The sequence below is a fragment of the Lepisma saccharinum genome, chromosome 2 (genome assembly GCF_977018435.1).
Source record: "Lepisma saccharinum chromosome 2, izLepSacc3.1, whole genome shotgun sequence".
NCBI lineage: Eukaryota > Metazoa > Arthropoda > Insecta > Zygentoma > Lepismatidae > Lepisma > Lepisma saccharinum.
The window spans coordinates 80,009,258-80,027,761 of NC_139230.1; the positions used below are offsets into that span (position 1 = coordinate 80,009,258).

At 36.3% G+C, this 18,504-nt stretch overlaps 1 protein-coding gene across 1 annotated transcript in view; it reads right to left on the reverse strand.

Moving 5' to 3' along the window:
- Positions 1-18,504, reverse strand: part of Duba (Deubiquitinating enzyme A) — a 106,914-nt gene that overhangs the window by 79,192 nt on the left and 9,218 nt on the right. The window contains exon 3 of the mRNA XM_083117461.1: positions 8,576-8,777. Coding sequence (XP_082973587.1) covers positions 8,576-8,777 — 202 coding nt within the window. The remainder of the gene's footprint in view (positions 1-8,575; positions 8,778-18,504) is intronic.

An 18,504-nucleotide genomic window follows, 5' to 3' on the forward strand; every position in this document is an offset into this window, starting at 1 on the left:
GACATATTGGACACTGCACTGAGCCAAACATAGTAAGCAAATAGAGGTTGCCAATATTTTACTCTAGATAATTCTTTGACCGATATGAACTAACATTCAACTTGAAAATACATCCGTTACACGAACAACAATGAGCAAAGATGAACTAAGGTTCACTCACACTTAGAATACAGTACAGTTAACAGATGCATCTACCTAAAAACTGTACCAGTCAAAATGACGGGTGATCGTACTTATAGTAGAAATCCAATGTATTATCCTTTACACATGAGATAAAAGTTTAACTTTTTACAGAAGGGTATAGGGTCATTCCATGCCAAACCATCCAACGGTGGTTGCATGACCATTTTAGAAAAATTTCATTTTTAGTACATAGGTTTGTACATGTTTCTAGATATCAAAACCAATGTTCAAAAAAAAAATTATTGTCTTTATTTCTCCTGGGGCAGCCATTTTTAAAACATGGCGCATGGTTTTTTTGCTCATGTAGCAGTATACAGAAACCTTAATATCTCAAAAACCATTAAAGCTAGAGACCTGAAACAAAATTCATTTTGTAGCTAATGAAGTATACTTCCTATGATATTCAGGTATGTTTTGCTTGAAATTGCATCGTAAGTACAAAAACCCACAACCAGGTCATATTGTCAGCTCCAAAACTGAACTTCCCCCATATTTTTATCAATGTAGCAGTACATGCAGCTTAAGATAGGCAGTGGCATGCCTAGGAATTTCGAAAGGGAGGGGAGGGGGTTACATATACTTTTTTTATTATACAGCCCTGTTTTTGCCACATTATCCTGCCTTTGACGTAATTGTTTATGGAATACTAGGCCAAAGGTATTGGGTTATGACCCCCACAAACCCCTCCTTGGGCACTCCACTGAAAGTAGGCTATTTATTTTGGAATGTCAAAGCTGGTAGAATATATTATCTTTTGTTTCCTTCATTTTCCACTTTTTTTTCTTCCAAGAAAAGACATTCGTTGAAATAGATATGAGTCATGCACAGCAGAAGATTCAGAGACATGTTTTGATAGGATGTGAGGCAGGCCTGGAATTGATCTGTGCATGTACAATCTCTGCTGTCATTCTTCCTTTGCCTAATGTGCCGAGAGTAGTGACTTGTGAATGTTCATTATCTGTGACAGGAAATGGAGTGTTCTGTAATATTTTTAACTGGAGAGGACTGTCATAAATACCCTTTTGGTAAGGTTCCCAATGACCTAACTAATCTTAACAAAGTCAGTGAAAATGATAACACTTCTTAGGTCAAGACTACAGGTGTAGACAATATGCAAATACCATTAAATATAGCTTTTTATATGGTAAAGTATGTTGTGATCTTCAGAAGTACCACTTAAAGAAAAGGTTAAGTAAGGTAAGGTAAAAAAAGTGTCAAGAAACCCTTATACCAGTTAAATCAATATGCCAGATATGTTGGAGTAAAAGTTTCATATGTGGAGAAAGTGACTCACTTAAATGCCAGAATTGAAATCATGTCTTTGTGCCAAACCAAGGAAAACTAAAGGAAATGAATGAAGTCTTTATGTTCTTTTGTTTGTTCTTTATGCATCTCCTGTTTCAAAACTGAGGAGGCTGATTGCAGAAAAACAATAAAGTGATCTTGCTCGAAAAACTATTCACCCCCTACAAGCAATGCAAAGGAAACTGGAAAGTTGCTTTTCACTAAGTATTAAAACTGCAGAAAAGGAAAGCAAGTGTGACAATCCTTTGCATGGCCAGTACAATCTGTATAATGGAAATTAAAAAGAAAAATGTAAATTAGCGAAAATTAATGTTGAAAAGGTCAGAATCATCAGTTTGATTGACTACCACTTGGTCAAGAAAATATATATGTGATGGACTGAAGGTTTCTGATAATTTACTTAGGAACTTAGTGAAAGAACAAAGAATTCTGCCTGATCTGACAAAGAGAATGAATAGGAAACTGGAGCTACAACACAAACTGGTCATGGGTACATAATAAATGAAACCTTTTGCAATGAGATTTCTGGTAAGTCAAGTATTAAAACCTTATGTTACTATATTATCTGAGCCTTTATTTAACCCAAATTTAAAGAAGAAAAAGAAAAGACTTCATTATTATAAGTATGGGATGTAGTTTAACCTTACTTTGCAACGTCAGAAATTAGGTGACATACGTTACTTCATATTGACCAAAACGAGTTGAATCTAAAAGTTGAGATTTTTACTGCGAGTTAGGTTCATGAAGGGCTTCCTATGTGCCAAATTTCAGAATTTTTAAAGGGGACCCATCTGAGATATTTAACCCCGAAAACTGTCAAAATTCAATGAACGGCCATGTTTGAGCCCATGCTGTAAAAAAGGGGTGCATTTCTAAGCACTGATATTTTATTTACAGACACCCTGCAGGTAGGTCTACACATAAAAAAAATCAAGCCTTAAACTAAACCCCTTCATTAAAAAAAATTGGGCTTAAAAATGCAATTTTTTAACTATTGTTACCCCATTTTCCACCATAATTTTCGTACTTACGATGCAATTTCAAGCAAAACATACCTGAATATCAAAGAAAGTATACTTCATTAGCTACAAAATGAATTTTGTTTCAGGTCTCTAGATCTAATGGTTTTTGAGATATTAAGGTTTCTGTATACTGCTACATGAGCAAAAAAGCCATGCGCCATGTTGAAAAAATGGCTGCCCCAGGAGAACTAAAAACAATATATTTTTTTGAACATTGGTTTTGATATCTAGAAACATGTACAAACCTATGTACTAAAAACGAAATTTTTCTAAAATGGTCATGCAACCATTTTTTAAAAAAATTGGTTGATTTGACATGGAATGACGCTATAGCATTAATATTTGTTAAAAGTCAGAGAACATGGAAGCTGTGGAGTAAAATTAACATTGCCAAAATTACAATAAAAATAGGGTCACCCATCAAATTGATGGGTCCCATCCTTCTAGTGTTAAAGTGACTATAGATAAAGATGGAGAGGGGTTAATGGAGAAAGGTATACCTTCTTGGGATAATGGAATCCATAAAAAATAGTTGGGGAAAATTTTATTCGAAGTTCCTGTAAAAAGCAGACTAAATTGCAGGTGAAATAAGACATTGAAACCAATATATGAAATGTATTAATATTATATAGAGGGGTTATCCTGACTTATGGTATATATTGATGTAGATGGCTTAACGCTATTTGCTAACACTTCAGATGCTAGACTTTACATGTGAAATAGTGGACAAACTACTTAATCTTACTACTTTGCATCAAGAAACATCGATTTTCTTTCAAGAGGTAATGAAATATTATATCTTGAATACACTGGGCTCACAAAAAACTAAATAGTATTAAAATTTTGAAGTTTATATATGTTATAATAAAGTTTATATAAATATCAAACTGATATATGTAAAGCAACCTTCATGACCGAGTGCATTGAGTGGACGACTCACATTCTCACCTTGGAATGTTCTGGATTCCAGTTTAGCATGCGCATGAGTTTTCTTCCATCATAATCATTCATCCTCGCGATTAATCGAAAGAGGTAGAAAAGCCATGTAAAATGAAAAAATACAAATAAATAACTCTGCACACATGAGAAGCAGCAAGTGATGAAATTCAGTGTTCCAGAGTCCCCCCCCCCCACCCCACCCAGGATCGTCGGGATACTTCGCAGATTTTTCATGTGTTGCGTTCGCGTGTGTTCCCGTGACAGTGTGTTCGACTTCTATCGCCGGATCTTCTAGAACAGTTTGCCGATCTCCGTTAGCAATGGATGCTCACTATCGCGATTGCTAATGGAGTCCGATTCAGCACTACATAAAGAACGCTAATTAAGTGTCTTTTTTTCTGTTTCCCTCTGGCCAACCAACATTTTCGGCCAGTACTATATGTCAAAAACACAAACTCGCAGTGTAACATCGGGAAACAGTTGTTTTCTTTCTGACTGGCAGAAAGACCTTAACAATTTTCAACTTAAATTTCTGATACTAATGTTAATCATTTTTAAATTTATGTGTATCCAATAAATAGGCAATGGTTTTTGGTGGCGAAATGCCTCATTTGTATATATCACACATTTCAATTTTTAAATTTCTTGGTTTCTGGTATTTACAATTTTATTACTGATGAACCCTTCAGGTTGCATGATATTTTTTCTTGGGTCTTGTTTTCCGATCTGTGCACAATGGAACTAACCTTGCCCAGGAAGTGAGGTTACCTTTTATCTTCAGTGGTACATTGCTTACGTGTGCTCCGTGTGACAAGTGCTTCAGCACGTACCGAGTGACATGTGATAAATAAGTTCGTCGTCAGCGCTGGCATGAGAGATTGCTCTGTGAGTCCCACCGGAGATTCATCCGACGCACACAGTCAGTCTCGCGAACCGCAAATTGGTTCAGTCTGTAACCCAGCACGTTTAGATTTAGGCTCTGCATGATTTTGTGTTGTGTTTATTTTTTTTATTGTATACCCATATTTTCCTTTTTGTTTGTTCTCTAGTTTTTGTTCAAATATACTATCTTCTATCCTTGACTGGACAGGATGGGTACCCGCGACCATTTTTTTTTTTTAGGCAGCAGGTTTACAAATAATTAACTTCCCTACATGAACCTAATTTTTTGCCCCAGGCCGGTGTGCCGAATCATACCTAGGACCTGGGCATCATAAATAAATAAGCTAATCATGTTATAAAAAGGGTACCGCTGAAACATTGAAAAAGAGCTTCTTAAAAGCTAATCACAACAGCAACCTTCAGCGAAGTTGGAAAACAACTGCTGACAGTGCATTAGGCCGACACAGTATGAAAATCAGAAAATCAGCGTTTTTCCTCAGAATCACCGTTGCCAAAGGACAATATCGAGTCAACTGTCTTAACGGTCGATAGTTCGAATTTCATTTAAATAGGTCTTGTGAGAAAATCTCTTTCTTAGTTGTCTTCAGTTTTCCGTCAGATGAAGTAGTTACAAAAGAACTCCATTTCTAGTTGCTTTCAGTTTACGTTGAATCGAGGTATCACGAGAGAGCTCCACAGTTGTCATAAGTTTAGAAAAATAAGCAAACGAACGATCGGGAAGTTAAAAGTTTATCAAAAAGGAGCAAACGAATGATTGGGAAGTTAAAAGTTTATCGTTTAGAATATCGGTCTACGAAAGTACAGAGTTTGGAGCCCGGAGTTGCTCTCTCATCCATTGTATTACAGACTAGGACCACATCGCAACGAGGACCAGCGAAGAAGAGATTGCAGCAGAACTACATGTAAACGAACATTCCTTATGTCTTTCCTCACCCTACATGTCAAGTCGATAGAAGTGTTTTTATAAGAAATTGTGTTTAGTGCATCATTTATCAGGGGTGTCACCGATGCCGATATTTAACCGATTCCGATACATAAGATTATTAAACAGAAATGGGATGTTATTTTCTGCATGACAAAAATAAATTTGCTATGTACATTTCTATTGCATATCATATGCATATACATATATATTCTCAAGAGATGCGAATGTACATTTGCATCTACAAAAGTTGGTTATGTGAACCTAAAGATTAACATTAGTACACAAGCAGTTCTTTGAAATGCAAAATGAATTTCTGTTCTGTCAGATTCAACTTCAGAAATACAAGATTTGGAAGCACTTCAGGAAGTAACCTACTTCTCTTATCGCAAATCTGTTCAGCAACACTGAACACTCAATCACTGAATACTGATGCAGCAGGTATGCTCAAGTATTTTCTCAGCACTTGATTCAGGTTTGAATACTCATTTTTGAATTTCCAATACAACAGCAGATCCTGGTTCAGCAATGTATTGTTTTATTTCCGATTTATAGTTAGGTTGATCCTCTGAATGAGAGTTTGCAATAATTTTATTACAAAAACTCTACAATAATGACGAATCATAACCAAATTTTCAATAAATCTTACAAAACTAGAATATAAAACTTATTAGAAGGTAAAACTCTACCGGTTTAAATATCGGATTTTTGCCGATACCGATGCCGATATGTCAATTTCGGCCGATTTTCATACATCGGTAATTGGCTTCAGCACATCCCTACCTTTTATGTTTTCTCGCTTAGCAAGCAAGTGGCGAAAGGATGTCATAAGCCTATCTACAATCCCCCTCTTAAGACTTTAGACAAAATAAACTGAAAACTGTAGATATGCTCAAAGTTCTCATCTTTTGTTGTAACAATAACTGTACAGTTTCAATAGTTGAAAGTATATTTGCAACACTATGTACCAAAATATACCATGCATTCTTTTTTTAATTCACTGTGTGTTCTACAGAAGAAACACTGAAATACAGTGAACATACAGAAATGATACACTTAAAGATCTTACATAAAATATATAATTGAAACTAGAAATCTGAGGAAATAAGAATCTAAATGTTCTCTCACAATATCTTCAATTAATTTATTAGATTTTCATTAAATTACAACAAATAATATTTTTTTTTGCAAAATGAAAGTGTGTTAAAAGTTATACATTGGGCCCCTTAACGAGAACAAGCAAGCAAAAACTGAGGAGCTGGGCACCTGTTTAGCGTTCGAAGATAAGCCTAAAGTGTATAGTGCACATGCCTATCATACATAGTTAGCCAGAATGAAGAATGCATGACCTTCCGTGCAGATAACGATAACTCAATTTTTGACATTCGCAGATAGCCTAACAGTGTTTAGTGTGCATATCTATCATACATAGTGAGCTTACACAACGAATTTCAGATTTTCCATGCAGGCTGCTAATCAACAAATTTTGCAAACTTTATATAATCTGCTAAAATGTAAGAAGTTCATATCTTACAATGTCATTTTTTTCCATTCGAACGTGATGAACCAAACTGGGTTGTTATTACATGAAATACTCCTCTCTTTGGGACAGGAAAATGTAGCATGGGAAAAGAGGATGATACATATTGCTAGCATGATATTTATCACGGGGATGATAGATATAGCCAGCATAATACTTTATCATGGGGACGGTATGTATCACTGACATGATACTTATTGTTGGGGATGATATATATATCACCGGCACAATACTTATTTTGGGGACAATATTCCACCAATATCACGATACAGAAAAAAAAAGTATCTTCTGTGACGATATATCGCGAGACCTAATTTCCAATATCATCCATCCCTAGTAGAAAGTACGAGGGGATATCAAAAAGTAATTGAGTACATTTTTTACAACCAAACGGAAATGTATTCACAAAATCTGAAATATACATTTTGAAGGTTGAACATTACTCTACTTTTCCACATATCATCCATTCATATTTATACATTTGTCCCACCATGATACCAATATTTCAATGCCCATGCGGTAGAAATCGTTCGGCTGGACGCGTAACCAACGACGCATGGCTGTCACAACTTCTGTGTCGCAGCTGAAGTGTTTGCCGGCAAGGTTTTACTTCAGTGGGCCGAACAGGTGAAAGTCTGATGGGGTTAGGTCTGGACTGCATGCTGGATGCTAGAGAATTTCCCAAAACCAAATTTACTTTTTGCATCACTGACGCAGCCACATGCAGATGAGCATTGTCACGGAGAATGATGACCTCCTCCAGAGATTTTGTTGGACGTTTACGGTGCAGAGCAGCTCGTATATGATCCAGTGTCGGACAATATGCAGCAGCATTTACAGTTGCTCCTTTTACTCCAAAATCAGCAAGAATGACACCCTGGCTGTCCCAGACAATGGTAGGCAAACCTTTCCTGCAGACAGGGTTGTCCTGAATTTTTTGGGTGGGGGCGAGTTTGTGTGTTTCCATACCAAACTCTGTCGCTTTTGTTCAGGGGTGTAATGAAAAACCCACGATTCGTCCCTGGTAACAATGTGGTCGAGGAATATGTTTCCAGCCCTATGGTACCAGAGCAAATGTTCAAGACTGTATCCCACACAGTCCTTCATATGCTGTGTTGTGAGCTGTCTGGAGACCCACCTCGCTGACACTTTGCGATACCCAAGTTCTTCATGGATGATGGTGTATGCACTGCCATATGAAATGCCCACTGCATCCACTGTTGTTTGGATTGTTGATCGCCGGTCCTCCTGAATTAATGCCTCCACAGCATCAACATTGCCCTGTGTGGGGGATGTGTGAGGCCGTCCAGAATGTGGTTCATCGAAGACATTTACATGCCCTGCGTTGAACTTTGCACACCAGTTACAGACATTTGTGAATGTTGTGCACGTGTCACCATACACTGCACACAACTCACGATAGCTTTCAGGTGTTTTCTGTCCCTTTGACCACAGAAACCGAATCCCACACTGCAGCTCAACTGTCAAACGTCTCAAGCGTAGCTGCCATTTTGAAACAACTGCCTCTCGGCATGTGGGAGGTGCACACACTTGCCATCTCGTGGAAAGGTGGCGAAATACATGTACTTCCAAATTTATATTTCAGTTTTTGTGAATACATTTCTGTTTGGCTGTAAAAATTTAGTCAATTACTTTTTGATATCCCCTCATACCAAGAGGCTAGATACAATAACATGTTTAACTCAGAAAAATACATAAAACTTACAATTTACTTACACAGAATGTTATGAATTTACTTACTTCCAACCACCCTTCCTCATTTAATTCTCCAACACAGGGGCCATATTCATCTCCACTATTATAGCCACTTGCTTCATCATCTTCTTTTGTACAAACACTTGAAGGACCTGCAATTGGCTGAGCTGAAGTTGTTACGCCACCATTAGAGGTGAAGTTGGGAGAAGAGGTGTTTCTTTCGCGATCTCTCAGCTTACTTCGGGTCCTACAAAAAGGAAGGAATAAAAGGGTGATGAAATCACAATATAATAAATTCTATCACACAAACATGTGTTGTTAGTTAGCATCCTTGACCTTTTAAATTACAGGGAGAATGCATAGTTCCTTCTAAGGATCATTATGAAACTTGCACAAATGGAAGACACAGTCAAGAGTGGCATGTGCAGAAAATGCTAGATTTAGCAGCCTATCCAATTGTAAATGGGCTTGAAATAAAATTTTACCCTGATTTATGGCAATATATCATGTATCCAATAAATAAATACGACATGCACGTAGAGTTGCAAAAAATCCGGCTTTTTTGGCTTTTTACTAATTACAGCTAACCTATTTCACTTGCAGTGTCAGTTATGAGTTTTAGAGGTTCATGAAGTCATATTTTGGATCTAGCTGAAAAATTTTACATGGCACACATTAGCCATTTCTGCTAGTTACTAATTTGTTTTGCAGTTTGTGTATTACCTACCCAACGGTATGGTGGTAACACTGTCTTATAATCAGTGCATAGTGTTTCGGATTCCATTTTAAAACTGTAAGCCCAGTCCTAATTAACCTATCTGAGCATAAAGTGAACTTAATAGAAACTTTCATGTGTTTATGGTATTGTCATCATATCATCGACTTTTAGAAACTAAAAATGATTTGGTTATACTCAAGTTGCATTTGTGTGATGTCACAAAAAACGAAGCAAATGTTAGTATTAAACTATTAGATGTTTCAGGACAATTAAAAACCTTACTATACACAATACATATGCAGAACTACATGCATATATGCCCCATTTAATACTTAAGATCAGTATACTACTACTGTTGTTGGAAAATAGCCAGACTTTTGATTGAATGTTACGTATGTATAAAATTAATACATTAATATAAATTATAGGTCTATTCATAATGCCTAAATTAATTAATACTGTGTTTTTATTATTATATGAATAGGTAAAAAGAAGGCATAAGAATAGAGATATAACAGTACATATTCATTATCTAGCTTACGTGTAATTAAGACCACCAAAATTTGTATAAAACAACAGTACAGTTAAGAAATTTAATGTGAAAAAAGACATAGAATTGAATATTTATTGAATATTGAATAACAAAAGATGTTAGATCTACTTGATGAAAAGCAAAGTTTCTGATTAATATTTTATGCATAAGTAGTAGTGTGCATAAATCTTCTTTGATGATGTCCTTCAAAGCTGTATGATCTCAATATAATCCTTGCCTTCCAATAAGTAAATAACCCTCAATTATACAAAGAGTGCCAAACAAGTATATTTTCATTATTTAATTTTCGAACTTGGTAAGTCTTTCAAGGTGAGGCTAGGGTCTAGGGGTCTGAAATACATCCTTGGGGGAGATCCAAAATTGTGGAACAAAGAGAAGATCTGAAATAAATGCTGTAGAGTTGATTGAATTAGGTTATTTTATGTCACTTTTCTGCCAAGTCTTATCGCGAGGATGAGTGACAGGAACATACTCACAAACAACACCCATGCCCAGGCCGGGATTCAAACCTGGGACCCCTGGCATCATAGCATGCTTTGCTGGCCATTCTGCCATAGAGGTAGGCAAAGTGCTGATGGAGTAGGTACTAGAGCTAAACATACAATTGTATAATTGCAGTATTATGGTCCAAAGTAATTTAAAAAAGCAACCCCCCCCCCCCCCAACAATCAGCAACATAGTCGCTTACTGGGAAAGGCTGTCGCATGGCGTACAGCTTGTTGCTTAGTGTTTACATTCATTCTCAAAAGTTTTCAAATAGTACTGTGTTAAGCGAATTAACAATGGTTTCAAATTTCCTTTCATTTTTCATACCACTATCATAGATCAGCTGTGATAATTCTATGTTTAGAAAGTAATGTATATAAAAAAAATGATACGTATTAGCAAATATTAGTGTTATAAAGAACTTGTCTAAATATCAGAAAAAAATAGAGAAATTTTCTCATGACTGCTTCGAAAAAGCCAGAACAGGGATTAAAAGAAATAGACTATCCCAACTAAATCGGGATGTCTGGTAGCCTTGCATCAATGGTTATAAAACTAAAACTACCAATATTGTAGACCACAGATTTCTGGAACCTGCCTCTCTAAACAACCTATTCACTTATGCAATTACAAAATCATTTTTTTTACATACTCACAAACACCCATGCCCAGGCGTAGATTCGAACCAGAGACCCCTTGCATCATAGCACACTTTGCTAACCACTCTGCCACAGAGGTGGGCCCCTCCCCTGCATATGGGCCTGCTGATGGCATAAAGTAATGTTGTCACCTTGTGATCAAGGGGTTCCAGGTTCAATCCCCAATGAAAGCACAGTGGTTAAGGTCCCATTTTAAACTTTAGGTCCAATCCCAATTAACATGTCTGAGAATAAAGTGGGCAAACCAAATTTTACTGCCAGAAAGCCAGTTTTCTTTCTGCCTCAGTTTTGCAGCCACCATGCACAAGGGCAGTGTCTCTCTAGTGCCAGGCTGTGGCCCAGTACTGGGCCCTGGCATAAATTATACCCGACCACGAGAGTTCATTACATCAAATGATTTCCAACTATTTTAAACTCATTTTTATATTTGTCAACAAGCCTAGACATGTACTATATTCCATTATTTATTAATACTTAATTTAAGTGTGCATATTAATGTACAGTATAATGTTTAAAAAGGAATAGAGATTAGAATTTTTTGAGCAGGGCATTGACTTTTATGAAATGAATTTACCATGCTGTTGAGAACCACTACACTACGTGGCCAAAATACACCACATCTTGTTCCATGACAAAGTTTAGGGACCATTAAGTCAAATTATATGTGATACACTTGAGAGCCAGAATACAAATATTTTATGATAAATATAAAGGGGTTTGTTCATTTAGACATATATTTCAAGAAGAAACTGTATCATCATGGACACATTTGATTAAGTGTGTTAGAAAATATAGCAAGATTTCTTTTTTTTTTTTTTTTTTTTTTGCTTTATGTGTAAATTCAAATATTTAAAAGTGCCTCACTCATGGTGTAGTGGTAACATCATGGCCTTGTAATCAAGGAGACCCGGGTTCGATACAGTCTAAAATAGGATCCAGTCCTGATGATCCTAGCTCAAAATGATGATCAAAATGTACTGAAATTTGAAGACACCATTTGGAAAAACTACCCATTCAAAAAAGCAGTCATTTTTGTAAACTGCTGCTCTCTAGCTATGAATTCCATGTCAAACATTGTACTTTAAATTTAAACATGGGCATCTTTTTACAGTAGAGATATAAATGAAAGCTGTAGAACAAGAAAAATGCAGCCAAGTAATGTATTTTCAATGATTTGAAACAGTTTGTGGAAAAAAAAAGTCTATTTTTTTTTCGACCACTTCCAACTCTACATGCTCGTTTCAAAACACACCTTAAAAATTTAGCAACCTTCTGCTTCAGCACCAGCTGAAAGTAGCCAACTTTGAGGAAAGCCCCTCAGATAGGTGAAAAATGCTGTTGTGAAAGATTTTCATTCTTGTGCATTCCATGAAGTTACAAAGAACAAACTGGTAACAGAAATCACCAATGGAATTACGAATGTTTGATAAGATTTACAACTTTGCCTGCTCAGTTTGAAATCACAGAAATTTATGTGAGGTTTGAAATATTGAACTCATTTTTCTCCACCTGAGTGAAATCTCCTACCCATTTACAACACAAAGAGGCAAAATTTACCAGGAGTTTGTTTCAATCTGCGTTACAATACTTTACACAATACTGGACATTTCTGATAAATGCACCCTTTCCACGATAAGTGGTTAAAATGTATTTGGAACAAAGGCATGTTGTTAAAGTGTTTGTTTGTTTTCATTATTGCATGGAAAAGTGAAATAAATCACAAAAAGTGATCTACCCCATGATACTTACGAGGGTAACAAATGACTTTTTCAAACTTCACTTGTTAATAATTATAACAATGGATATATTGTTTTATAATTCGAGTATGTCATGCCTTCATATGGAGACATTCAGTGCCAGATAAATCACCTTCTTGATCTCACAAGTTCTGATTTTGATGAAATTTGGTATGAAGGACACATATGACAAGGTAAGTAATTCTGCCAATTTTCAGATTTTTATTTTGAAAATTGTCCAAGATACAGACATAATAAAAATCAAAATTTTCGTAAAAAATGACAAACTCACATACTTACAAATGGCTGCAACTTTTACCCTAATTGTAGTAGAGTGAAAATTCAAACACCTTTGAAAAACTAAGGAATAGAGTTTTCCATTGATACCCTGTATGACCTACTTATGACACATTACACTGTGACCTTTGACCTTGAATATCTCAAAACATGCCATCTCAGAAAATTGTGAAAAAAAAAATTTATATATTTTATTGCCACAACATTCTTCTACCCATGTACCAAATATTAGCCAAATGTTGTTGGCAATAAATTTTTTTTTTCATAATTTTCTGATATATTCAAGGTCAGAGGTCACAATGAATGACCTTGAAACTGTAATCTGTCATAAGTAGGTCATATATGGTATCAATGGAAAACTCTATTCCTTAGCTTTTCAAAGGTGTTTGAATTTTCACTCTACTACAATTAGGGTAAAAGTTGCAGCCATTTGTAAGTATGTGAGTTTGTCATTTTTTACGAAAATTTTGATTTTTATTATGTCTGTATCTTGGACAATTTTCAAAATAAAAATCTGAAAATTGGTAGAATGTCATGTGTCCTTCATACCAAATTTAATCAAAATCAGAACTGGTGAGGTTAAAAACTTATAACTTTTGATTGATCTGAAATGGACTAATTAACAAAATAGAATTGAAATATCATGTGTAGTTTTGAAGAAACTGCTGCCATGTGGTGCTGAGAAGCTGCTGGCTTCCTGTCCGTCCTTAATGTGTTTACAGGAGATGGGAAGATATTTTTCCCGTTCATTCACTAATGATTAAAACGTGTCTTTCATTAAGAAGTGTCATCAATGAAAAAAGAAATTTTGTAATTTCTGAATTTTCTTAGCCTTCCTCCTCATCATATGTTGATATTTTGACTGAGTTTTGGAGATTTCTAAGCTCCTGTTATTGGAGCCCTCTGCTTGCAAAAAAATTACTGCATTCATTTTTTAATGCATAAACACTTGTATGCTACTTCTCTTTTCTCTGTAAAGCAAACAACTAAACCCTTGCACACATGACAAGGATAAAGATACTAGAGATTTACCAACTGCTCTATATATTATTAGTCAGAAGTCTTTGAAAACACACTAATATTTGTGAAAACATGTTTTCTCCACATAGCATAGGAAAAATGCATTTTTAGAATTGTTCGATAGAGTAAAAGGTATTGCAAATTGACTTACCTAAATGCTTCAGAAATATTCATCTTTCTGCTCAAACTTGACAGTGATTATCTCCAAGTTGAACAAAACCTGGTTCAGTATTGCAAACCTCACAAAGTTTCGCATCAAGCACACAGAATCATAAAAAATATCCAAGATAATAAGACTGCACGAAAGCCATGTCCCTTCTCAGTGGCTTTGACCTCTCACCAGCACTGGTGGGAAAGAATTTCCTCTTATTGCTGGTGAACTATGAATAAAAGGTCATGTGGTTGCCAGCTTGGATTGCAAGTCACAAATTTCAGGAAAACCCCCTCACAGCCCGGTATAATTGATGCCAGAACCCAGTACCACGCTGTAGCCCAGCAGTGGAGAAACACTGACGTGGAGAGATGAAATCAGGTTTTGTTCTTGAGGAATGAAAGGACTCCCAGCAGAGGTGAAATTTATACACATTACCTCTCAATAATGGAAGATAAATAGAAGAAAATCAAAATTTTTGACAAATTCATATTCGGCAGTGCCCATGGTCAACACAACAGATCAAAATCGTAGTATCTAGCAGTGGTATATTCCTATAACCATGCCAATTCACATTGAAAATTGGTACATACTACTCGGGAAAAAAATGCAATGTATAAGAAAAGCAGTGTAGCCATACTATGGATGTCTCGAAAATCAGTTCTGGTATCCACCTTATGGATGCTAGTTGCACCAAATTTGCAGAGAAGTATAATCAAAAACCACTAATCAAGACTATGTAATCCCATTTCCCAAATTAAAAAAAGGGATTAAAAAAAGGGAGGTCTCCCACTGGACTCCTAATTGTTGCACCTTGTGTACAAGATTTTTTCTCATTTTTGTCATTGTTACATGTAAAAGTAAAACACATTAGCAAGAAGCAGTGGTTAAAAAACAATACTGCATTCACATGTTACATTTTAAATAGAATTGCCCAATTTTTGTTGGAGAAATTGGCATTTTCAAAATGCATTTCTAAAAAATAGTAACAATAAATACATTGTTTTCTCAGTCCAGTATGTCATACCTGCATGCCATCTCCGACAGGCAGGAAAAATGAAAATGGGGAATTCATCGTCTCTGATTTTCCTGAAATTTTACATATTTTTTATTTTATTTTCATTTTAATTTTCACTAGAGATATAACTGTTCAAAGTTGACCATGCAGCATCCATTTTGGATGTCATTTTTTTAAAAATTGCAATATCTTCTCAACAAATACAAATAAATGGCTGATTTTTTTTGTTTTGAAGTATTTGTGTTTCTACATATTATAAACAAATATCTTCAAAACAACATTGGAACAGCAATTAAAAAAATAAACGTTTTTTTAAATGGCTTATCTCAAAAAATTCTAAAAATATTACAGGAGTTGTACCAGGTGTGTTGGTTAATTATTCTTAATTGATCCGAAAGAAAACAAATGTATCTGGGGAGAAAAGTAACAAACGCTTTATTCAAAGTATGTGCCATCGCTAGCTATACATTGTGCCCATCTGTCCGTCAAATTGTGGATGCCTTCCAGAAAAATCGTTCACATTTTGAGGTGATAAGAGTCAGCAAGCCATTGTTCGACATCTTTGTAATTGTTGAAGTGTTGCTGGGAAAGTGAGTGAGACATCGATGAAAACAAGTGGTAGTCTGAAGGGGCTAAGTCTGGTGAGTATGGAGGGTGGGACAAGAATTCCCAGCCAAGTGCAGAAATGGTGTCTCTGACGCCTTTCGTTGTGTGTGATGAGGCGTTGTCGTGCTGTAAAATCATTTTTCCTTGTCTTGTCGCCCAATCTGGGCAGTTTTCGATCAATGCATGGTTCAAATTGATAAGTTGTTAACGGTAGCGAATGGCATTCACTGTTTCACCTGGTTTCAGAAGCTCATGGTACACCACACCCTTCTGATCCAACCAAATGCACACCATTGTCTTCCTTCCGAAGCGATTCGGTTTTGCGGTCGATGTAGAAGGTTGTCCTGGGTCAGATATGGTTTGGCGACCAACATTTAACTTCTCTGCCAGTTGTTGTTGCGTTTGTGTATCGTCTTCATCCAACAGTGCTTGCAATTCGGCATCTTGGAATTTTTTCAGCTGGCCCGAGCGATCTTTGTCTTTCAAGTTGAAATCACTACTTTTGAATCATCGAAACCAACGCACACCCGCGTTTTGCATTAGGACATTGTCATCGTACGTTTCCACAAGGATATGATGGCTTTCACTCGCGTTTTTCTTTTCATTGAACAAGAAAAGCAAGACATGCTCCTTATTTGGTTTGAAGGTCAACATGTTTCCCACACAAACCCAATATCATGATCACTTGCACTCGGTTGCACATCCACGGCATTTTGACAGGTACTGTCCTGGCAACACACTGACAGTTGAGACTGAGCACCAACTCTTGCTTCCAGCGCCATCCCGCAACGAAATAAAGAATTATTAACCGGCACACCCGGTATATCTAAGTGTACTACATATCCTGAAAAGGGGAGCACGTCATTTTGCTTCTAGAATTTTTAATGATTTTTTTTTTTAAAAAAAAAACAATTTTCGGACAAATTTGGAACCATGGAAATGTTCTGGAACATTCCAGATAATTCCAGAAACTTCTTGAATTTTTCAGATAATTCTGGATGTTTGGCCTAGCATATAAAAGGGAGGACACATGGAATTCACAGTTCAGTTGTCAACAGGCAAACAAAGAGAGAGCAGTTCACCAAATTTGTGGTCCAGCAGTACTTGAAAGCTTTTGTGCAAGGATTACTCATTGTAGTTGATTACATAGGATCCCAATTCATAAATTTTTGTAACCGGTCTGCTGAGAGGTAAAAATGGCTTCACAATGGGGACAGAACAGAATTAAATGTGCAGATTACGGTCATGTGCACAAAAAAGTGTTACAAAACAAGCAAAAGACCAGACTTTATTGTGGTTGGTGATCTAAGTGATGTGTTTTCTGAGAGGTCTCCTCATGATGGAGTGAATCCAAACCATCACTTGTGCTCCAAATGCTACAATAGATTACGTAATGAAGAATACGAGCCACCTACTACTGTTGCAACTGAAGATGGCAGTGACACACCCTTTGTCTCTGAAAATGAAGAGTTGCAGCAGCTAAATACAACAGCATCAGCAGTTGGAGTGTCACCTGTTAGAAAGCCTGGTTACCTGAAAGGCAATCCACAATCATATGTAAGAAGAAAAGGAAAAGAGCTTGTAACAGCAGTAGATGTGTCAACTGGAAGGAGTCTGTCCAGAATTTTTCAAACTGAATCAACTCCCCTTTGGGAGTTTTGTTATTCCACAATGTGAGTGTTGTGAATTATGGTTAAAAAATATAAATACAGCTGTTAAGTCATGCACAACTTACAACAAAAAGGTTCAAGTTATGTCTATTGTTCCCAGATCTGTTACTAAACAGCAGATATTAGAACACATCCCAAATTCTACCAAACACATGATTGACAAATCACGAAGACTGGTAGTGCAGAAAGGAATCTTTGGCATACCAGACCCCTACTTTGGACATCCCATTATGGACAAGGACTTATAGCCAGCAGTATAATTTTACACAGATGATAAATGGGACTGTACAAGGCAGAGTGCTAATAAAAAGGAAAATGTTACTGTGCTAGAAAATGGTCAAAGAATTCCCAAAATAAAACGCTATATGTCAAGGAGTATTAGTGAAACATACAGCCCTTTTAAACATGAGTATCCAGAAATAAACATAGGCAGAACAAAAAAATTATCTTTGCATCCTAAGTGGGTAATATCACATCCAACAAGAGATGTTTGTGTGTGTGTGTGTGTGTGCACTGCTCAACCTTCAATCTCTGTGTAGTTACCCTGAAAAACCTGCTGCAAGAAAATGATTGTTCGGACAGTCTTGTGAGTAAGGTGTTATCACTTGTTGTGTCCTATGGAGAGTGAATCATGCTTATTACAAGAATGTCACAAATGTCCAGGTCAGGGTGGAGTAACTCTACAAACCTTACGACCTGAAGAAGCAGCAGAAGAGAATAATGATGTAAGCTACACAACATGGGAAGGCTGTCAACTTGTAAAAAAGGCAGTGGCAATCAATTATTTTCTTCAAGAATTTTCCAAATGGGCTGTGAAGGCTGTAGCCCATATTTATATGAAAAATGTGCAAATAAAACACATCTCCTGTACTAAAGACGAATCAAAAACATATGTCCAACATTTAGTCATTCATTGTGATTTTGCAGAGAATTGATCTGTTGTTCTACCAGGAGAAGTACAGGACTACCACTCGCAGAATGACCTAATATCAATTTTTACTGCAATGACCTATTTCAACAATGAGACAACAAGTTTTATATTTATTAGTGATGACACAGG